The 23,845-nt window shown below is 43.9% G+C and overlaps 1 protein-coding gene across 2 annotated transcripts in view; it reads left to right on the forward strand.

The window, feature by feature from the left end:
- Positions 1–23,845, forward strand: part of GRB10 (growth factor receptor bound protein 10) — a 313,951-nt gene that overhangs the window by 126,058 nt on the left and 164,048 nt on the right. For both annotated transcript variants that reach the window (XM_077491758.1, XM_077491759.1), the window contains 2 exons: positions 12,180–12,396; positions 20,161–20,299. In XM_077491758.1, coding sequence (XP_077347884.1) covers positions 12,180–12,396; positions 20,161–20,299 — 356 coding nt within the window. The remainder of the gene's footprint in view (positions 1–12,179; positions 12,397–20,160; positions 20,300–23,845) is intronic.

Genomic DNA, 23,845 nt, shown 5'->3' on the forward strand with positions numbered 1-23,845 from the left:
TTTTGTTTTTGGGTAGTAGTGACTTTGGAAGCATTTCTGAGCCCATATTGTGATGTCCATGACAGTCATGCCTGTTTTTTTTTTTTTTTAATGCAATGCTGCCCGAAGGCCTGAAAATTACTGGCATCCAGTATAGCTTTTTGGCCTTCTCACTTGTGCAGATTTCTCCAGGTCTTTGAAATTTTCATGTTGAGGAACCTTGTGCGATGTCTCAACAATTTAGAAATCACTTTTCACAGATCGGTGAACATTGTAACTTCTAATGCTTTTTGACTCTCTACGATTATTTTTTTTCCACAAAAAAATTATTGAAAAATGAAGGTGCGTTTATAATACAGTACAGTCAACATATCAGTTTGGAGTGGGTTACATGACTAAATACAGTGAGATGATACATGGTATAACCAACCCATAAAACATGGCATGGTTTACTGTTATTCGGTAGACTTTATTACGTACAGATATATTGGTCTCGCATTAACATAGCAATAAGAAATCATATCGGAGTATTTGTTGCTTTTAAAAGCCCAATGTCAACAGGCCCAGACAATAGTAATTTCAATTCTAGTGGGGTCCGCCTCCATCTTGTGTTATGGGTCATAGTATAAAGTGCTGGTGTTATGGGGTCTAGTCATGTGTAGAAATAAGGAGAGAGGGATGGGTGAGGGGAGAAGAGGAGTGAAGGGAAGATAACGTAAGACAAAGAGAAAGAGGGGTGAAGGATAAGGTAGAGTGGAGGGGTAGGGACCGCTCTCCGACCCGACCTCCATTCAGGACATGTTTATGGGGTCTCACAGATTGTTCAGGCTACTGCGTCAAGGGATGGGAAATGAGACTTGTAGCTCTCAGTAGATTTGAAATGAGTCCAGCATGCCCAGGTAGTTGTGAAGTTATGTAAAAGTTCTTGGGGAAATATGGATCAATTCCACCATCTCAATCTTGGAGATCCTGACTAGCTATTCTCTAATGGATGGTGTATCTGTAGATCGCCAGTGCACAGGAAAGCGATTTGTAATAGTGTTTCCTAGGTAGTTGAAATGATGTAAGGTATTGAGCTGGGCTATAGTCTAACGCGAATGTAGTGATTTGTGTTAGGGCATGCACTTCTCTTAAACTGTTGGATTGGAGTACACACCCACCAGATATGGAGCATCAAGCCTACTGCTTTCTTGCATCTCCAGCAAATGTTAGGGATTGTAGGGGGAAATTTGTGTAGGTGAGTAGGGGTTCTATACGATTTTTTTTTTTTTTTGCATGTTTCTTGAATTGCTACATTTAGCAAGCCTTTATGAATGCACTCATATGTCCTCCCAATTATCAAAAAGTGTCATTTGAAGGTCACCTTCCCAGGACAAACATGAAGCGCCCTTTCTGGGGGAAGAAGTCACCTAGAATAGTGTATCTGTATATTAGATGTCTTTGAGGAGTTGCTCGTGTGTAAGGATTGAAAGGCTGTAAGCTGTCTATTCTATGTTGCCGAGAGGTCTCGATGTAAAGTCCCTCAACTGTTTGTAGGTCCGGAAGGGAAACTTTAGTACATGAGGACACCAAGTCTTCAAAGGAACACATACGCCCCCTGTGGAAAAATTGGTGTGCCAGTGCTTCCTCGTGGGGCCATTCCCTTCAGAGGAACATTTCAAACTCTCCGGGGGTAAATCAGGATTCCTCCACAGTCAATGGGTCTGGGTATGTAGCTTGAAGGGTCCCATAGTCTTCTTGAAAGCCATTGAGAGGTAACTAAAGGTGCACTTTCAGGTTCTGGCAAGGGTTTCATCCAGGGGATTGTGTATTAAGGTGTCCGTGAACAAGTTTTCCAGAATAACCCAAGCTTTGTCTGTGAGCTCTTCAATCCACCACTCTGTTCAAGTGACAAGCTAGATAGTATTTATGTACATCAGGTAATCCGATCCCGCCTTTGCTCTTGGCATGTGTGAGGTGTGAATAGTTGATACGTGGGGTGCTATTTTTCCAAATGAAAGCTGTGCATGCTTTTTTGTATAGTGTAAAGGACCGGGGAAAGGTGGTTAGGGATTAGGCCTGAAACAACTAATCAATTAATCGATTACTATTTTCATAATCGATTAATCGGCCAGTAAAATAATGGGGTTAAAATTAAAATGAGCCCTACAAAAATATAATCACTACTGTACATATTACTTTCACTATTCTGCGGTAAAAATATGAACACCTTCCAGTAGTATCTGCTTTTTTTGTACTATAAAGTACTAATTTTAGTCTTTTTAACCCCGTTATGTTACTAAACGTCTTAGATGTCTTAGACGTGGTTTACATCTGTATGTTGGTGCTTTTTGCAGAAACGCACTACAGTTCATTTACGTGGTTTCGTATGGGACACATTCATCTGTGCTTTTTTTCAGCCGCTGCATATTTGGAAAGGGTCAGGGACTTGTAACGCAAAACTGCTTTTTTTGGTTCACTATACTTCAACGGAAAAGAATGGAATGCGTTTTTGCAGCAATTTGTGTTTTTTAATCTGCCCAAAAAAAATGCAAAAAGCGCAAATTTCAGTAAAATCACATGCGCAAGAATCAAAACGCACAGCAAAAAAACACTGCAGAAACAGATCAAAAGCAAACTGCATAGGTATGTACCGAGCCTTAGGCCCCTTTCACACTGGGGCGGTTTTCAGGCGTTACAGCGCTAAAAATAGCGCCTGTGTAGCGCCTGAAAAAAACCGGCCCCTTTCACTCCAGTGTGAAAGCCGGAGGGCTTTCACACTGGAGCGGTGCACTGGCAGGACAGTGAAAAAAGTCCTGCTAGCCGCATCTTTGGAGCGGTGTATTCACCGCTCCTAAACCGCTCCTACCCATTGAAATCAATGGGACAGCGCGGCAATACCGCCGGCAAAGCGCCGCTGCAGCGGCGCTTTGCGGGCGGTTTTAACCCTTTTTCGGCCGCTAGCGGGGGTTAAAACCACCCCGCTAGCGCCCGCAGACCGCCGCTAAAACGACGGTAAAGCGCCGCTAAAATAGCGGCGCTTTACCGCCGACGCCCGCACCGCCCCAGTGTGAAAGGGGCCTTATGCTGGCCTCACGGATCAATTTTCAGGTGAGAATATTCAGAAGAAAAATCTTTGTACATTCGCTGAATTAAAGAATTTTGTTTTGAAATTTTCACTTCATTTCTGAACAAAAACCATACACTGAAAATTCCCCCAGATTGCCTGTGGTAATGCTTTTGGGGACCCCCTCACACTTGGTGTCTGCGGCCGCTATTGTCGATCTTCCACCTGATGGTGGAGCTCAAATGTGTGGTAGCTGGGAATCGTATGCCCCTTGCACTTGCCTGATGGCTTCAGCGTGCGTTTGTTAAGCTGGAGGTCTGCCTTTTTAGATCTGTTATGGCTGCGGTGAGCGTGTTTGAAGTCAATGGCAACCTTTTGCAGATCCTTCCTCAGGTCCAGCAAACTGAAGGGATGGTCCGGACTTTTGTCCCTGTCCATCAGCGTGTCGGTGTCGCTCCTACGCGAGCCCGGTGATAAAGGCCTGTGATGCCTCGTAGTTTACCTGCTGAGTGCGGAACAGCTTGGATGTTTTTACTCGACTGTCCCGGAGTCCTTTAGCCTCCGGGACAGGAGGTGCTCCTGTTAGGCTTTGCCATTGTCTGATGTGGCTGCAAATACCAGAAGGCAGAATTCGTCCTGTTTTCGGGAGATCAGGTCTTAGGCAACCATCTTGGGTCCCGTCCAAGCCACGCCCCCTAAGATTCTTTTTATACTGCGTTGTTACTGACCGGTTGCCAATTAACCTAATTGCAAAATGCTCTTTTAGGTGGGTGAATGCTGTACATTACAAGATTGCTTTTAGAAATAAAAGGTGTGTGTTGGTTGGGGGTGTTTTATATGTTCCAAACGACTTGGAGAACTAACCACAAATCTCTGGATGTAGGCTGCCTTAAAACCTTTTCTCTTGTAATCCCAGATAGACTGTTCAGGGCTCTGGGGGGGGGGCAAACCAACACTTCCAGGGCTTTTTCTTTACCCTGAAGATGGTGCTTAATGACTTTGTATGTTTGGGATTGTCCTGCTGCAGAATAAATTTTGGGGCCAATCACACACACACCTCCCTGATGGTATGACATGGAGAAGTATGTGCCTATATTTCTCGGCATTGATGACACCATTGATCCTGACCAAATATCCAACTTCATATGAAGAAATGCAGCCCTAAACTTGCAAGACAACACCACCATGCTTCACTGTTTGCAGACACTCCAATAAGCCTTATTATAGGCTTACCTGTAGGTACAAGAAAAGCAAACTTTACTACGCTTTAAATAGGATCAAAGTCTAGAAACCCAACAGACATTTGAGTGTTTTAGGAACATATTAAAGGCTTTAGTGTATCCTGATGGACAACAAATATTAAAGAACAAATATTAAAGAACAAAGGCATTTAAAAACTGTCCTCAAAAAACAAACACAAACTAAATGGAGAGGGTTCACGGTTGGCATTTCAATATTACAATAGTGATAATTGTAAGTGCCTGATTGGGGCAGCTAAAATGGCAAGACAGCAGAGGAGAATAAAATTAATTTTAAATACACCGTTCCAATTTATTAGGTACACCTTTTTAATTGTCACATTGCAGTAACTCCATGCATTTTAGACTTGGAAGACAACTTGCTAAAGTTCAAACCCAGCAATCAGAATGGGGAAGAAAGGGGATTTAGGAGATTCTTGAACGTGGCATGGTTGTCAGACGGGCTGGTCTGAGTATTTCAAAAAGTGCTGATATACTGGGATTTTCACGTACAACCATCTCTAGGGTTTACCTAGAATGGTCCAAAAAGACTATCCAGTGACCGGCTGGGGGGTGTGGACAAAAATGCTTATCAGAGGCCAGAGGTGCATCGGCAGAATGGTTTGAGATGGGCAACAGTTGCCTAACATGGTTGACCAAAAGTTTCCTGCATGTGCTCAGCATTATATAAAGAGGTTGTCTTTGAGTAATGTATGATTGCTGCCAGCATTGCTCCAGAGGTTGAAGGGGTGGGGGGGGGGGTCAGCCTGTCAGTGCTCAGTAACGACCCCAAATGCACATCCAAGACTACCACTGCCTTGCTAAAGAAGCTGAGGGTAAAGGTGATGGACTGGCCAAACATGTCTCCAGACCTAAACCCTATTGAGCATTTGTGGGGCATCAAGTGGTAGGTGGAGGATTGCAAGGTCTCTAACGTCCACCAGCTCTGTCGTTGAGGAGGAGCGACTCCAGTGACAACCTGTGAAGCTCTGGTGAACTCCATGCCCAAGAGGGTTAAGGAAGTGCTGGAAAATAATGGTGGCCACACAATTTTGACACTTTGGGCCCATTTGGTCACTTTTATTTAGAGGTGTACCTACTTTTGTTGCCTGCCTGTAGTTTAGAACTTAACGGCTGTTATTTTGAGGGGGGGGGGGGGGGCAGCAAATTTACACGGTTTATACAAGCTTACATTGTAGCATAGTGTCATTAATGTACACTACAGCAGTCGCTCCGATTTTCAAAAGGTTCTTGTATGACTTCAAACCAACTTCTAGGTGACTTGCACCCATTGATTTCAATGGAAGTTGCCTCCAAGTCAGATCACCATCTATATTGAAGTGACAATGTCGCCTCTCTAATAAACTGCCATGGGTTCCCCCTCCCAAGGACAAACCAGACCCTTAGGTCTGTTATGGATTTTAAGGGGAACCCTCATGCCAAAACTGCGTGGGGGTCCCCCAAAATCCATACCAGACCATACCAGACCCTTATCCGAGCACGCAGCCCGCCCAGTCAGGAAAGGGGGTGGGGACAAGTGAGCCCCCCCTCCTGAATCGTACCAGACCGCATGCCCTCAACATGGGGGTGGGTGCTTTGCGGCCCCCCCACCCCAAAGCACCTTGTCCCCATGTTGAGGCGAATGGCCTCTTCCAACAACCCTGGCTGTTGGTTGTCTGAGTCTGCAGGTGGGGGGCTTACTGGAATCCAGGAGCCCCTTTAATAATAATCCAGATCCTGGACACCCACCCTATGTGAGTATGGGGTACATCATACCTCTACCCATTGACCTGGGGGGGGGGGGGGGGGGAAGAAGAGTCAAAAAAGCACACTAAAGGATTTTAAAGTAATTTAGTCAACTCTCACTGGGTCGTCTTCCGGCTTCAGGGGTCTCTTCTGACTCCACTGCCCTCTCCGGCCTCTTCTACCTCTCTCCTCCACCATCTTCCAGCTCTTTGCTAGTGATGGCCCGGTCTTCTCAGTTGTCCTCTCTTCTTCCGATGTTGACATGATGCTCTCTCCCGATGTAATGCCGTGTGCAAGGTGCGTGACAACTTATATTAGGCATGGGGCGTGGTCAGCGGTGAAAGCACCCCCCCATGTTGAGGGCATGCCGCCTGGTACGGTTCAGGAGGGGGGGGCACTCATTCGTCCCCACCCCCTTTCCTGACCGACCGGGCTGTGTGCTCAGATAAGGGTCTGGTATGGCTTTTGGGGGGGACCCCCACGCCATTTTTTTTTTTCAGCATGGGGGTTCCCATTAAAATCCATACCAGACCTATGGGCGGCACAGTGGTGTAGTGGTTAGCACTCACCTAGCAGTAAGAAGGTCACTGGTTCAAATCCCAACCATGACACTACCTGCCTAGAGTTTGCATTTTCTCCCTGTGCCTGCGTGGGTTTCCTCCGGGTACTCCGGTTTCCTCCCACAATCCAAAGACATGCAGGTAGATTAATTGGCTTCTGTCCAAAATTGGCCCTAGTATATGAATGGGGACCTTGGATTGTGGGCTCCTTGAGGATAGGGACCGATGTGGGTATAGCAATGTATAGGGATAGGGACAATTGTAGACACTCACTCAGGTTGAACTGGATGGACTGGTGTCTTTATTCAACCTAACTATGAAACTAAGGGCCCATTTTTTATTTAAAATTTGGCGTGGGATTCCCATTCAAGCTGATTATTCTGTGATTGGCCACAGTCGCCTTGCCTGGGGGGTGACTTAGTCGGGTTGTAAGTCACGCTGTGATTCATGCTCAAGTAGTGTCCAAGTTGCCTCCAAAAATCGCGCTGTAAGTAGTGTTGCCCCTGTGCGTACCGGCTCTAAGATGGCTCCATTCAGTGCCATTGATTTTTCTCAACCGCACGACTTGGGGCCACCTGAAGTTGTATCCACAGGTTGCCCCTGTGTGAACTGGCTCTGTGTTGTCGCACGAGAAGATGTAATAAAATATTTACAAAAATGTGAGGTGTGTGTGTATTGCACAGAATGGCCACTCTGTAGCAGTAAATCTGCTATAGGGTGGTTCGCAAGTGCTTATTGTATACTTGCGTCATTAAAAGGTAGTTGAAAACTCTTGCATGCACCCACTGAAGTGACTCTTCACTCTGACTCTGCAGAAAGATTGGTCGCACACCATGGAATTAAGAACTTCTGTCGAATAGTTTGTCAAGGTGCCAAAGGATGTAGAAGGGACGTTGCAAAAACATTGGTAGACTAGTTTCACACACAACTTGTGCTTGTTCACAACCTATTGTGTGCTGGATAGTGGATGGAGCTCAGGATTACCTGGTGTTGGCATAAACTGTCAGATGGCTGCCAGATGTCACACTAAAGCCCTGTACACAAGGGCTGAATGTTGGGAGACCTCAGCTGATTCAATAAACTGCCTACATTCGTCACTTGTGTAGGTCAGCCACTCCGACAGAATTTGGCCATTTTCTGGATAACCAGCAACTGACAGCTCCTGATCAGCTGCCCTGAGTGTTTTGGTAGGGGGGGCCATTCCCCTGTCAGAACACAAATGCTCAGCAGGTAAGATTGCTGTACTAACATCTGAATTGTTAGTACAGAGGCTCCAGCTGGAGCCGTCAGGTTTTTCAACCCAGTGGATTGAACAACAAAACTTGGTGTGTACCAAGCTTCTTTGCTTTGGAGTGAGACAAGTACACACTATAAAAGTATAAGCTTTCATAACTTTAAATCACTTTTAGTGCCTGCCAAGTGCCCATTTGTGGCACTGTGTAAATTGCCTTGGCAAATTGCATTGCATTTTCTTTATCGTACCTCATGGGACACAGAGCCTAAGTAATTTAAGGAGTTATGGGCCACCTTCAGGTAATGGACACTGGTATACCCAATGCAGGAAGTTCACTCCCCTATATAACCCGTCGTCCTTCCAGAAGTACCACTGTGCCGCCCTACTGTGCTATGATCATACAGATCCCTACAGAAGAGCAAGGTTTGGGGTTTTATTCAAACCTGTTTATGGTACCAAAATCAAATGGTGATGTCGGACCCATTCTACATCTAAAGAATCTAAATCCGTTCCTGAAAATCCACTGCTTTCGCATGGAGTCTATCAGGTCAGTAGTTTCTATCCTACAAGGAAGAACTTCTGGCATCTATCAACATCAGGAATGCATATCTGCATGTCCCTATATTTCCTGCTCACCAAAGGTTTCTGCGTTTTTGAAGTAGAACAGCAGCACTTTCAGTTTGTAGCCTTGCCTTTCGGTCCAGCTACAGCACCCCGGGTGTTCACAAAAGTGCTGGCCCCACCTCTAGCCAGTTTAAGGGCACAGGGCATAAGTCTTGGCATACCTAGACGATCTATTGCTAATAGACCAGTCAATAGCTCGCTTGGAGAAAAGTGTACGCATTACAACCTGTTACCTGGAAAGTCTCTGGGTTGGATTCTCAACCTAGAGAAGTCATCCTTAAAACCGCTAAAAAAGCTGGAGTATTTGGGCCTGATCATACACAGCCCAGAAAAAGGTTTTCTTGCCTCTGACAAAAATCGGCTCCATACTAGAACTGGCGCATATGGTCGGGTCCAAAGGAGATCCCTCAATTCACCTTTGGACTTGCCAATGCGGCTGTCCCAAAGCCTCAGTTGGGGGTTACTATTCCAGAACCTGCTGAAAGGAAAATCCTTCAGACCAATTATCTGGGGAAGTAGTAACGACAGATGCCAGCCTTTCAGGCTGGGGAGCAGTACTAGAGAAGACTGTCCAGGGACAGTGGTCAAGAACCGAAAAAGCCTTGCCCATCAACATCCTACAGATTCGGGCAGTGCGTCTGGCTCTGAAGGCCTGGACTTCCAGGTTAAGGGATTGACCTGTCGGGATCCAATCTGACAATGCCACAGCTGTGGCCTATATCGATCACCAAGGGGGCACCAAGAGTCTCTCAGCGCAGAGAGGTGAACCATATTCTAACAGGCAGGAAACATTCCTTTCTGCCCATCGGCAGTCTTCATTCCAGGAGGAGAGAATTGGCAGGCAGACTAAGATCACCAGCAGTTATTCCCGACGGAATGTTCTCTTCACCCCAACATTTTTCAGGCTGTTTGCCAAAGATGGGGTTACTCCGGACATAGATATTCTAGTGTCCAGATTCAACATGAAGTTAGTCAACTTTGTGTCCAGGACAAGGGATCCACTCGCATGTGGAACAGATGCATTGGTGACCCAGTGGGATCGGTTCTCACTGCATTCCCAGCCCCCCACCCCCCTATTCAGTTGCTGCCATGACTTCAAGCTGGAAAGAAAGCTGGTAATTCAGGTAGCACCAACATTGCCCAGCAGGTCATGGTATTTAGAAATCGTAACTATGGCAGTTGAGACTCCATGGTCCTTTCCACTAAGGCCAGACCTGCTCTCATGGGGGCCAATGTTCCATCCTACTTTACAAGTGCTAAATTTAAGGGCTTGGCTATTGAAACCCACATTCTAAAGAAATGTGGGCTTTCCGTGTCAGTTATCTCTACTCTGATTAATTTAATGCAAGGAAGCCAGCTTCCAGCACTAGTCTGGAGGGCTAATGTTTCCTGGCGCAAATCCAAGATTTGGCACCCTTGAAGATATCAGAGGCAGAATTCTTGCCTTTCTACAATTGAGGGTAGAGATGAAGTTGGCCTTGGGTATTAAGGGCCAAGGCTCTCGGCCTTATCGATCTTATTTATTTCAATAGTTGTTGTTGTTGTTTGTTTTTTTTTTTTTTTTTTTTTTTTCATAAGACATAAACACATTGAAATCAAATGTCTAGTTGAATAACATCTTAGTAAATACATGTTTAGTTTTACAAAGTGAGAATAGGATAGGTACAAACGGTACAATTAGCGAATTAATCGTAGCAAGTAATTCTTTTCCAAGAGCAGATATCCAGAGCGTCTAAGACCTTCGGTGTCTTAATTTTTTTTTTTTTTTTTTTTTCTGTTCTTATGCTAAATAAGAGAGCTGCTGCTCTGGACTGTTGCGACCAGAGAGACCAAGGGAGCCAGTCAGATCTGGCTTTAGTGATTGTGCCTTTGCTGGGGGCATACATTATTTCATAACTGTAGTGTAAATATACTAGATTGTGTTCTCAATAGTTGGGGTCTGAGTACTTTTCAATAGTCTGGTAAGACTTAATCTAGCTGCCAATATCGGTGCTCACTTTTCTGAAGGAGAGGTATATTCTCTATTAGGTTTAGTAAGCCTAATGCTGGTGATACCTCGTGGTGTGTGTGTGATATCTGATATTATCCGGAATATTGGATGCTTGGACACTTCCACAAAATGTGGAAGAGATCTCCTCTATCTTTATTGCATCTCCAGCATGTATCTTGGGTCTTTCTGTTGAAGGACGCTAGTCTAGTGGGAGTTGGATACCAACGTAATAACTTTTGGGTGAGTTCCCTAAGGGAGGAACATTATGTAGACTTTATATATAGATCAGAGTGCGTTCTGCCATTGTGTTTCTGAAAACGTTTGCATAAGGTCTGTTTCCCAGTGCAGGTGTGAGTTTGATTTAGTGAAAAAAAAAATTCTGCGAGAAGGCATTGTAAAAATTTTTTTTTTTTTTTTTTTTCCCCCATTTTATTTTCAGGGTTATTTCAAAATTACCAGGTCTGGGACGGGACTTTGTATGATGTGGGTAAATGGGATATACAGTGTTTTACACTTGGTTATGTGAAGTTTGTTAGGTTGTATCGATCTTATTTAAAAGACCACTTCCTAAGCATTCTTTAGTCTGGAGTTTCATGCAAGGGGTGGCACAGATTAATCCTCCAGTTAAATCACCTGTTGAGCCCTTGGAACTTTAACTTTAGTTTTGCCAGTGTTGCAAAAACAGCCATTTGAACCGATACAGCATATTCCCTTAGTCCTTCTGACAAGGAAGCTTGTGTTCTTGGTTGCTATATCCTCAGCAAGGAGGGTTTCGGAATTGGCTACTCTTTCAAGAGCCACATTTGATCATTCATGAGGACAGAGTGGTGTTGCGCCCTTGTCCAGCCTGTTTGCCAAAAGTGGTTTTCACCTGAACAAAGATTGTCCTGCCATAGTTTTCCAAAACCATGTTCCAGGGAAAAGTCACTACATTGTCTTGATGTGGTGAGAGCAGTGAAAATCAATTTTAAAGACAACTGCTCAGATTAGAAATACCAATGTCTTATTTATTCTGCCAGCGAGTCCTAAGAAAGGACAGGCAGTATCACAATCCACTGTCGCTAAGTGGATTTGGCAAGTTATAATTCAGACTTATGATGTAAGGGGAAAGATTCCTCCTTTTCAAGTCAAAGAACACATTTCCAGGTTGGTGCTTCTTGAGCAGTGCGTCACCAGGCCTCCATGGCTCAGATCTGCAAGGCCGCAACTTGGTCTTCATTACATTCACAAAATTTTATCAGGTGGATGTAAGGAGGTATGAGGATATCTCCTTCGGGCACAGTGTGCTGCAGGCAGCTGTATAAGCCCTCAGGTTGTCTCTCCCGCCCCTCAAATAGCATTGCTATAGGACGTCCCATTATGTTATTACTTAGGCTCTGTGTCCCATGATGTATGATAAAGAAAATAGGATTTTTAGAACAGCTTGCCTGTAAAATCCTTTTCTTGGAGTGCATCATGGGGCACGGGTCCCTCACCTCTTTATGGTGTTAAAGTATATTGCTTTGCAAAAAAACCCAGGTACTCCTGGAAGGAGGAGGGGTTATATAGGGGAATGAACTTCCTGTATTGGGTATACGAGTGTCCATTACCTGAAGGTGGCCCATAACACATTAAGTTATTACTTGGGCTCTGTGTCCCATGATGTACTCCAAGAAAATGATTTTTACAGCTGTTAATTTTGATTGCTTTTACAGCTTTTAAGCGGTTATAAAAATCCTATTTTTATATGACACATTTGGTAAATTTTCTTTTTTTCTCTTAGATGATGATGTTGACCTAGAGGCTCTTGTGAATGATATGAATTCTTCTCTGGACAGTTTGTACTCTACATGTAGCAGGGTATCGGAATCTGTGCCACTTCTTAAAAATGGACAGCTTAATCAAAGCCAGCTATCAAACTCAGGAACCAACAATCTTCCGTCCACGCAACAGAGACAGAAGATGCAACGCTCCCAACCAATGCAAATACAAGCAGTCAGGTTGTAAATCTAATGATCATGTTTAATTCAGGATTGTCTTGACATGTCTTCATAGCCAATTTAACTGGTATATTTAGTGTTTGGCGCAGCGGCTTTTTTTTTTTTTTTTTTTTTTTTAATTGTGGGGCAGCTAACAAAATTGAAGACCAATGCATCTAGAACAATTTTCCGTTTAGTGACCTTTTTGCCACAAAAGGAAAAATAAAACAAAGGTACCCTGTAAAAATCTTAAAGTAGACTTGGACCAAACTTGTTTTTTCATTTTGAGCTGGGGAAGGGTTAAGACTTCATATTTATTTATATTTGTGTTCCGTTGGAGATATTTATCCCCCATATAGCAAAAAGAACTGGGGAAATGCCTGCAGATTAAAGGGGTTGTAGGGTCAGGAGGAAGGTGGGTGGAGGGGTATATGTGTGAATATAATATACTGCAGTTCCTTCTCTGTCCAGCGATGTCCATAAGTGTTTTGGCTTCCCAGGACTCTCCCTCATTGGCTGAGACACAGCAGCGGCACCATTGGCTCCCGCTGCTGTCAGCCAGGTTGGCCAATCAGAATTGACGGGGCCAAACATCAGCTCTGTAATGGGGTATTTTTTGAAAATCCTGGAGTTTTGCTTTAAGCCGCACTTACCCAGGTGGTTGAGGTGCAGTTTTATAGCCTCAAGTCTAAAAATACACTGGAGGAGGCTGTGCACATGCTGCAGCAATCTTATTGTGGGGAGTTGACAGGCAGCAGCTGGATCACCTGTCACACTGCTATTCAAGTCAATAGGGCTACAATGTAATCATGAGGGAAAAAAAAAAACTTTGCTTGCAGTGCATATCCCCATTATAAACAAATTTTTTTTGGGCATTTGCCACTAAAATAGGCATTCAGGATGTGGAAAAAAGCAATCCATCACTGAGAGCTTTCAGAGCATTGGCTAGTATGAACCCTGCACGAATAACAAACGCTGTAATACCACCATATACTGCTGTCCTTTTTATCGTGACAGTAAGCAGAACAAATGAAGATGGCAAATCTCTCTAATGGAGCCACAGGCACAAAAAACAAGGTGTTCTAATCCCTCTCCGGGCTATCCAAAACAGGGAACTTTCTTGCCATTTCTTTAACCACTTGCTGCCCAAGCCAAATCTCACACGTCACACATGTATGTAAAAATCTTTACTAGATAATTACTTGGTACCCCCAAACAATTATATATTTTCTGAAAGCAAATACCTGCAAGTTGGTTGCAAAATTGTTGCATGTTTGCACAGCCTTTTTTCAATCTCTGATTTTTTGGAAAAATATATTTTAAAATTTTTAATGCTTACAAACTCCATATTATACCCAATTGGTAAAATATAAGAGGTTATGTCAAATAGTAGGGATGCATTGCAATTGATGCAGAGTATTTTCATGAGTACTCACCTGAGAAGTGAGTTTTTGGTGTCTGGGGGATGGTATCTAGTGGATGAATGAAGCAGCTAGGGGGTAGACAACCGTGAGTGGGCAGGAGATGCAGGGAACAAAGCCATGAGAGGCACAAGAGGAGCCCAAACCTGTCATGCAAGGAGGTTTCCACACTAATTCTGTGTCAACTCGGGCTCAATCACTGGCTTTTTTTATAGCTAGATCTCACAAAGGGATAAACTTGTAAAAATGATCTGGCAGCTGTATAGATTTTACATTATAGAGCATCCCCATCTCTTAATGGGAGGGAAAATGACCCTGGTAGAACCACTGAAACCGGATACCGTATGGGTATGTCCATTTGTGGGAAGTGATTAAAGGTTGAATTCTTCCTTAATGTAACTCTTTACTTGTAGCCAATAAAACAAATTTTATTGTCAAGTCTTTTGCATCAAAATTGTAAAGCGGATTCCTTATCTGCCCAAAAGTGGCTAGCTCTAATAATCGATGACATTGGCAAAAAGGGATGTAAATAAACTGTTTCCTTCTTCTAGATTTTTTTACTATTTACAATGAGTACAGAGCACTGCAGTGTGAGGGTAGAAAGTGCTATTTTCAGCAAAATAATCATTTAAAGTATAACTAAAGGCAGCAGAAGTTCCCCATACTAGCTTCACGGGTTGATAGCAACTGGGCTCTGCCCACATGGCCCTGTCATTCATACACACAGTTCTGTGTGTCCGAACAAACTACCATAGGACTCATTGTGCTCAAAGGAGTTGTAGCAGGAGCTGAGGAGCACCTTATTTTCCCATTAGGGGCCCCTGGAAAGATGTTTTTAAAGTGATTTGTAAAGGCTTGTTTAAAAAGTGTTCTATTTTGTGCAGTTGGTTTTGCACAGAGCAGCCCGGATCCGCCTTTTCTTGGGTTCCCTCTTCACTGCTCCTAGCCCCTCCCTCCCCTGAGTTCCACTCAGCCAGCAGCTTGCTATAGGGTCACCCAAGCTGAGTCAGAGCTCAGTTTATCCATTCAGAGTCCTGACCTGTCCCTGTGCCCTCTCCCCTGATTGCCTGACTTGACTGACCACTGCGGGAGCCAATGGCTCCTGTTCCCTCTCCTCCTCCAATCAGGAGGCGTGTACTGAGTGGCTGAGGGGATCGTGGATATTGCTGGAGAGAGGAGCTCAAGTAATGAGGGGGGCTGCTACACACAAGGTTTTTTATCTTAATGCATAAGATAAACCTTCTGCCTTTACAACTTTATAAAAAAAAAAAAAGAATTTTTACTTCTGAAGGTGTCATCGGGCAGGGTCCAGAACCACTGGAGAATCCTCCCGGTTTTCTTGTGGGCCAGCTGTGGCCCTGATTGCAAGGCTGATGAGTTAAATAAAAATATCGCCATAGCCTATAGATATGACTTGGTCAGATAAATAAAATACCTCAAATGTCTGTGCAGCTCTAAAAGTATAGTTGAGAAAATGCTCTTCGTTTTTTAAAGATGGTAAATCAAATATTTCAAAATGCATGACCCTGCAGAAAAACATGTATAAAACTGCCATTTTTGTAGAGTAAAATTTCCCCAAATGTTATAACCTCTGGTCCCTGACTACTGTATGCCAAAAATGGGAGGAAACCTAAAAAAGTCCCGTAAATTGACAGGGCCTGGTCATAAAATAAGACTGGGATGTTTATGGTGTACGTAAACCTCAACAATAAACTATCATAATCCTTACTACCTTTCTGGTCTGCTAAATATAGCATTAAAGCGGAGGTCCACCCTAAAATGGACCTCCGCTCATCGGAATCCCCCCCCCCCCCCCCTCCGGCGCCACAATTGGCACCTTTCAGGGGGGAGGGGGGTGCAGTTACCTGGATAATCCAGGTAACTGCACCCACTTCCGGGATAGCTGTCTGCGGAAAGGGGCGTAGATTACGCCCCTTTCCGCAACTGCCCGCCCCTTTGCGCAAGTGCCCCGCTGCCTGCTGGGAAACGCACAGTTCCCAGAGGCAGCGGGGACCGTCCGGATTGCGCCGCGCGGCTCGCGCATGCGCAGTAGGGAACCGGGAAATGAAGCCGAAAGGCTCCATTTCCTGATTCCCATACCCAAGATGGAGGCGGCAGGACCCGACAGACGACCTAGCGATCGGCTTCGGGTGCCGACATCGCGGGCGCGCTGGACAGGTAAGTGTCACTATTTTAAAAGTCAGCAGCTGCAGTATTTGTAGCTGCTGGCTTTAAAAAAAAAAAAAAAAGCGGAGTCCCGGTGGCGTTTTTTTGTTGAATCTGTTTGGCAAGTGCAAAAAATGCCTGTTTTTTAAGAAATCTTGCAAAATGCCCAAGCAACTCCCAATGGGAAGTGCATTATACATGTCGGCCAGAAGCAGGAACAAGCCCATGTGTTCCACAGTATGTGAAGCAGGGCTAAACAAAGGTTACAACACTCTACTGGCATATGAGTATTAGCAGAATTCCACTTTATAAACGCTACAGAGGATTTATTGTAAGTAAACCTACAATGCAAAAACCTAGGTTTGGGGCTGAGGGGGTTGTGATCAGCGCAAATATGGGCCCAAACCTCTATGCAATTGTAGCTCACATATCAATTTTCCAGGCAAAATGTACTGTACGGGAGAATCTACAAAAATTGCCAAAAACACTAGATTATAAATGTGCAAAACTGTAATATGCTGACTGCCTCAGAATAGGTATGGGTATTTTTTTTCAAAAAAATTCTAGAATATCCAACCTTCCATCAGGTAGGTTGTCATTTTAGCTGCGTTTCAATCAACGGAGATGAAAATGAATATATCCACATCATGTACCGATAGTATCTATGGGATCACTATTCATGTGAAATAACTTCTTTAAAGAAGTCCTCATATTTCCAGCAAGTTGCATAGTGATACCCTACTTGTATTGACTAGCAAGAACTATTTTTTTATTTTGCTTTTATATTTTACAGTGGGGAAAGTTAATACAATTCTTCCCTACTGGTTTTGGAAATTTGCCCACTTACAAAGAAATGAAGGGTCTAATGATAGGTGTATTTTAAAGGATAAAAACAGAATACCAACCAAAAATCCAGAAAAAACAATGATACACGTTATAAATTGAGTTGCAGTTCAGTGAGTAAAAAAAAGTATTTGATCCCCTACCAACAATACTGGCTACAGTATGTGCTCATGTGGGACACAGATTAGTCCTGTCAATTCTAAGAAGGTTCTCCTAACAACCATTTGCAATATGTAAGATACCTGTCCACAGAATTTTTCTTTCGTTACAAACTCCCCATCGTGGGCAAGATCAAAGAGCTGTCAAAGAACAGGGACAGGATTGTAGACCTGCAAAAGGTTGGAATGGGCTACAAGACCATATGCAAGGAGCTTGGTAAGGAAACAACTGTTGGAGCCATTTGCAAATGGAAGAAATACAAAATAGACATTGATCGTCCTCGGTCTGGAGCTCCATGAAGGATTTCACCTCACAGGGTGAGGATGATCAAGAGAAGTGAGGGATCGGCACAGAACTACATGGGAGGAGCTTGTGAATGATCTCAAGGCAGTTGGGACCACAGTCCCCATATCTCTAACGCAATACACTGCCATAGATTGAAATCTTGCAGCGCCCACAATGTCTGCCTCAAAGCACATGTCCAGACCGGCCTGCAGTCTAATGAAAATACTAAAGAGGATTGGGAGAGTGCTGAGAGATGACCATAATCGAGTTTTTTGGCATTGTTTTGCCTTGCATTTTTGGAGGAAGAGAGATGCTGACTTTGACCCTAAACACCATCCCTACAGTCAAGCACAGAGGTGGAAACATTATGCTTTGGGGCTGTTTCTCTGCTGAAGGAATAGGCTGACTTTTCCGCATTGAGGGGTCAATGGACGGGGCATTGTATTTTAAACCTTGGATAAGAACCTTCTTTCCTCAGCCAGAACACTAAAAATGGGTCTTCTAGCATGACAAGGGCCCAAAACATACCGCTAAGGCAACAAAGGTGTGGCTCAAGAAGTACAATAACCCCTTGTCAACCAGCTGCTGTCATTTATATGGTGGCAGATTGGCTCTCCCGCGTGAATCGCCATAGCTGTACAGTGGCACACTCTTTGCACACCTCTGCGGGTCAGGTGGACTTTATGTTCGTCGGCGACCTGCGATTGCGTAGTACAGAGGCGGAATGGGTATCTGCCAGTGTAAACAAGTGGATTCTTGTTCTGCCAGATGACATGACAGATCTACTGTTCCCAGTGATCGGGAGCAGTCATGTTCCTTGCAGCCCACCCCCCCCCTACAGTTATAACTCGTCAAGGGAACACATTTAATCCCTTGAATCCGCTCCCTAGTGTTAACCCCCTCCCTGCCAGTCACTTTTACATTGATCAGTGCATTTATTTTTTTTATTTTATTTTTTTGAGCACTGATCAATGTAATGTCACTGGTCCCCAAAAAAGTGTAATTTGGGGTCCGATTTGTCTGCCGCAATGTTGCAGTCCCTCAATTTTTGGTTTGTCTAATTTTTATCATAGGTGTATTTTAACCACTTGCTGACCTCCAATATACGTCTATTTTGAGGATGGATATCGTTATTATGGCAGCAGCTAGCTACCATAACCCTGGTATCATCCTGTTTGGCCGGAGGTTGGCTACAAGATAAGTGGTCTCTGCGGATTTGCTAAAATATTGCTATGGGGGGGGGGGGGGGGGCGCGCGCCTCGTTCCGGTGCCCTCCGCTGCTTACCGGAGCCTTCGGCAGTGGCAAACTAATCCTCTCGGCTGTGCATGGAGATGAGTGAGGGAAAGATGGCCCCCCACCCGTCTCCATGACATTGCAGGGTGGAAGCAACGTCAAAAGGTCACTTCCGCCCATAGCTCTTTAAAGGGCTTTTTTTTTTTTTTGTCATCTATGGAGATTTTTAATGGTAATTTAGTCTCCATTCCACGAGTGGGTATAATTTTGAACGGTGACATGTTTGGTACCAATTTACTCGACGTAACCTCTTTCACAATATGAAAAAAGGGATAACTTTACTGTTTAACCACTTTCAGACCGGACCAATTTGCTGGTCAAAGACCAGACCACTTTTTGCGATTCGGCACTGCGTCGCTTTAACTGACAATTGCGCGGTCGTGCGACGTGGCTCCCAAACAAAATTGACGTCCTTTTTTTCCCACAAATAGAGCTTTCTTTTGGTGGTATTTGATCACCCCTGCGGTTTTTATTTTTTGCGCTATAAACAAAAATAGAGCGTCAATTTTGAAAAAAAACGCATTATTTTTTACTTTTTTGTTATAATAAATATCCCCCAAAAATATATAAAAAAACATTTTCCCTCAGTTTAGGCCGATACGTATTCTACATATTTTTGGTAAAAAAAATCGCAATAAGCGATTATTGATTGGTTTGCGCAAAAGTTATAGCGTTTACAAAATAGGGATAGTTTTATAGCATTTTTATTAATAATTTTTTTTTTTTTTTTTTACTAGTAATGGCGACGATCTGCGATTTTTATTGTGACTGCGACATTGTCGGGGACCCATCGGACATTTTTGACACATTTTTGGGACCATTGTCATTTATACAGTAATCACTGCTATATAAATGCAGTGATTCCTGTGTAAATGACACTGGCAGTGAAAGGGTTAACCAGTGGGTGGCAGTGTAGGGGTTAAGTGTTCCTAGGGGTGTGTTACTAACTGTGGGGGGGTTGGGCTTTCATTTAGTGTACACTGATCTCTGCTCCAATCACATGGAGCAGAGATCAGCGTCACTAGTTGCTAGGCAGAATGGGAAAATGTTGTTTATACAGCATTTCCTCCATTCGGCCGCTCCGTGAGACGATCGCGGGGATGCCCGCGGCGATCGAGTCCGCGGGTCCCGCGACCGGACTCACGGGGGTCCCGACCAGCGCGGGAGCGCGCCGCCGGCGGCGCGCTCCCGATGACACGGCGGCAACGAATATTGGACGTACATGTACGCCAATATGCCTGCCCGTGCCATGCTGTCGACGTACATCGTCGTGCGCTGGTCGGGAAGTGGTTAATTCAAAGTGTTTTTTCCAAAAAAAGTGCACTTGTAAGATCGCTGCGCAAATTATGGTGCGATAAAGTAATGCTATGACTGCAATTTTATTCTCTAGGGTGTTAGAAAAAATGTGTTTGGGGGTTCTCAATTTTCTAGCAAAAAACTTAAATTGTAAACATATCTAAGAGGCCCGATCCTTAAGTGGTTAAATGATCCAGACCCTTCATTTCTTTGTGTCGGCAAACTTTCAAAATCTGCAGGCAATCAAATTTCCCCACTGTATGTTCAAGCCCATCCTAATTCTCCTATAATGAGGGGCTTTTTTTTCTGTTTTGCATGCAGACGCCTACAGGAGGAACAACCACGTACATCGTCTTTGCCAGCAATTCCAAATCCATTTCCAGAGCTTTGCACACCTGCAGGTTCTCCAGTACTTGCACCAGGATCATTACCTCAAAACCAGCCTGCCAGCAAAAGAAGTGTAAGTATCACCAAAACTAAAGATGCGTAGGCTCAGAATATTTTCCTGATATACAACTTTCATATGTAGTGAGTCCTTGTGGAAAATGTAAACTTTAGTTTTGATAGCATTGTTCATGGAATAAATATTCTAGCTCACCTGGAGTACAATTGGAGTTTATTTTAAAGTATGTCTAGCCTTTCACTAGATAATCTATTGTGGCATATAAACACTCTGTAGCAGTTTTCTGTAGAGGAAAAGTTGACAACTGTACTTTGTCCCCTTATAGCACATGGGTTAATGCTGGCTCTTGCAGCAGCTCATAATTGCCTTCCCTTCTCTGTAACTTTGCCTTTTTTGAATGTCTGTAAGCTTCTAAGGCAGTGTTTCTCAACGCCTGTCCTCAGGAACCACTAAGAGGCCAGATTTTAAGTATTACCTTGGGGAGATGCAGAATAGAATACTGCAATATCAATAGTGATGTATTTCAGTTATCTTTCAAACCTGGCCTGTTAGTGGGTCAAGCGAAGTGGAGTTAAGAGCCACTGTTCTAAGGTGTGTGTGTGTGTGTGTGTTGAGCAAATAATTACCACACAAGGTTATATTGTGGAAAGTGCATGCTGACCCATATACCAAGAAGTCCCATACCCTGGTAAATGGAGCAGCAGAAGAATAAAGAGATAAAAGTAAAACTTTTTTATTTTCCTGCATTCAAGTTTTTCAAAAACGGCTCTAGAAAACAGTCTCTTCTCCACATCCTAGATCTGGGGTTGGCAATGTCTTGATTGTAATCTACCCGTTGTCCTTTAAAACAGGTGACTGGTAGATCGCAATCTTGCCCCTCACTTGCCGACCTGCAACTGGCAGAGCTGTGCGGAAAAGCCGTAAGCTGGGAACCTGTCAAAAGCTGGCAAAGACATTCCTCACCCCTACAGCATGCCCTGCATGGGTGTGGCTGTGGGGTGGGGGAAGCCTCTGCCATTTATACAGTGGGTGGTTCTGACTGCTGGGGTGAAGAAACTTTCTGCAACCAATGACAGTGGGCAGGTTAGGGCTGCTGAGTGGGGAAAGCCTCTGCTGTCTGACAGTGGCCAGGTTCTAGCTCTTGTCTGGAGGCACCCAAGCTGATGCCCTCCGTCCATCCTAGGCACTTTTGTATGACATGGATGAGAGAGGAGGGTTGGCTGGAGTCGGCACTAGAATGGTTAGATCTGCCACAGTAGCTTGCATGAAGTAATCATTTTTGTCATCTTGGGCACCCAGTGGCATGCACCCCCGCCCCCCCCTGCCACATGCCTTCCTAAGCATCACATGCTGGGCCATCCTGAACCCCTCTACTATGCCCTCCTGAGCCCCCCTGTACATTGCTCTGCTGACCCCCCTGTCCTGCTCACCCACATCCACTGCCCTACTTTCCCTGCACTCTGCCCTACCTACTACTTACACTGGTCAGAACAGAAAGCCAGGCCTGAAACCAATTGAGAGTCTGCCTGCAGTACCAGATGTTCTGCCTTCATGAACGGAATCCGATTTGAGGGAGTGACCAATTACTCCCCAATAATCGTGAATGCAGAGTTTCTGGCTGAAGCCAACTTTTAAAGTTTTTTTTTTTTTTTTTTTTTTTTTTTTTTTTTTTTTCCTCTCTATGCTGTCATTTTCACTGGGGGGGCTTGCTAGTTAACCTAAAGGGTGCCGCACCCCGGGGAACTTTGCTCTCTGCCTTGTTATCCTGGTAGATTGCCACCTCTCAAAGGTTGCCTACCCCTGTCCTACACAGCTTCTGGAACCTGCTGAATTTTAATCAATCTGACAAACGGGTTAGTTGGCCCACAAAGGGATCCATTTCATCCCTTTTCTCCAGAGATGAATCTGTTTCTTGTAATAAACATTTTCTGAACTGGTAGATTTCTATATTTAATTCTCTTCTGATGGTATTACTACACACTCCAAACTTTGACCAATTCATTGTTTGAACTAAAGTACGAAAGTATAGTTTGTAAAGAGTCTAGTATGCGCTCTGCCACAAATAAGGTTGTGAGAATGTTGTCAATCGGAATGCAGCATTACAATGCAGTACATGGCAAATGTTTGGCGTGGAATACATTTGGGTGGCAAAAATATGAATGCAGTCTATACACTGGGGAGGAAGCTCCTGGGGGAATCTAGAATGGAAAAGGACCTGGAGGTCCTAGTAGACTCGGCAATGGCATGCAATGCCAAGCTGCTGCTAACAAAGCAAACAGAATATTGGCATGCATCAAACAAGATCAACTCCAGAAATATAACAATAATTCTCCCACTCTAAAAGACTCTCTAGACCGGCTGCATCTACAGTATGCTGTCCAGTTCTGGGCACCAGTCCTCAGGAAGGATGTACTGGAAATGGAGCGAGTACAAAGTAGGGCAACAAAGCTAATAAAGGGTCTGGAGGATATTATGAGGAAAGGTTGAGCGCACTGAACTTCTCTGGAGAAGAGATGCTTAAGAGGGGATATGATTTAAATTTAAAAATACCATACTGGTAACCCTACAATAAGGATAAAACTTTTTCGCGGGAGGGAGTTTAATAAGACCTGTGTCCACTCCCTAAAATTAGAAAAGTTCTAACCCTAAACTACGTAGAGGGTTCTTTATTGCAAGAGGGCAAGGATGCGGAATTCCGTTCCACAGGCGGTGGTCTCAGTGGGGTGCATCGCTAGTTTAAAAAAAACTATTCGATAATCACCTGAACGACTGCAGCATACAGGGATATACAATGTAATACTGACATATCACACACATAGGTTGTAGTTTTTTTTTTTTTTTTTTTTTTCCCCCCAGGAAAAGTAAATAAATACTAGCATATTTAGAAATTATGTTTTTTTTATTTTTTATTTCTGGCAATAACCCAAGTTTCATCTTGTAACTGATATCAATACAGGATTTTTTTTAAGAGTCTTGGGCAGAGTATGACAAAACAATCAAGAGCAGTCACTTCTGCATGTCACTTGCCCAAAATGTGTGTGGGTTTTTTTTTTTTAGGATGGTGAAAATGGTGTGGAAGTTAATTTAGCATTAAACAAAATGTGTAACAAGCAAAACAAAGACTGCCTTTGCAGGCATATTCTGAAGAAGCTTGCAACCAGAACCTGAGCGCAACTCACTTCAATACTTTTTAATTGCTGACCTTGAACAAGTATAAAGGTAAGCACTTCTGACTTTGCTGCTCCTCTATCTGCATACTTATGTGCCGGTGACACATAACCGTTCACGGTCAGTAATGCAAAAGTTAAAGGGTTTGTTATAGCCAGGCAACTAGCAATTTCAGAAGGTCAGCGATTGCAACTTTTATTTCTAGAATACTGGGTGCATGTCAGCGTGGTGTCTGGTTTCATGTGTATGTAAAGTAGTTGCGCTTTAAGAGTGGACCTTCACTTTCCTCTCTGTAATCTCTTCCCTCTACATGTTTAAAAAGCAATATTTCTTTATCCTACATCACGGGACATGGAGCAGTTATATGCTGCCTACTGGTAAATTACAGTCCTCGCCCTATATAACACCACCTACACAGGAAGTACTATTTTTCCC

Source organism: Lithobates pipiens, unplaced genomic scaffold, assembly GCF_037356315.1.
Source record: "Lithobates pipiens isolate NorthernLeopardFrog02 unplaced genomic scaffold, aLitPip1_a1.2 Scaffold_19, whole genome shotgun sequence".
NCBI lineage: Eukaryota > Metazoa > Chordata > Amphibia > Anura > Ranidae > Lithobates > Lithobates pipiens.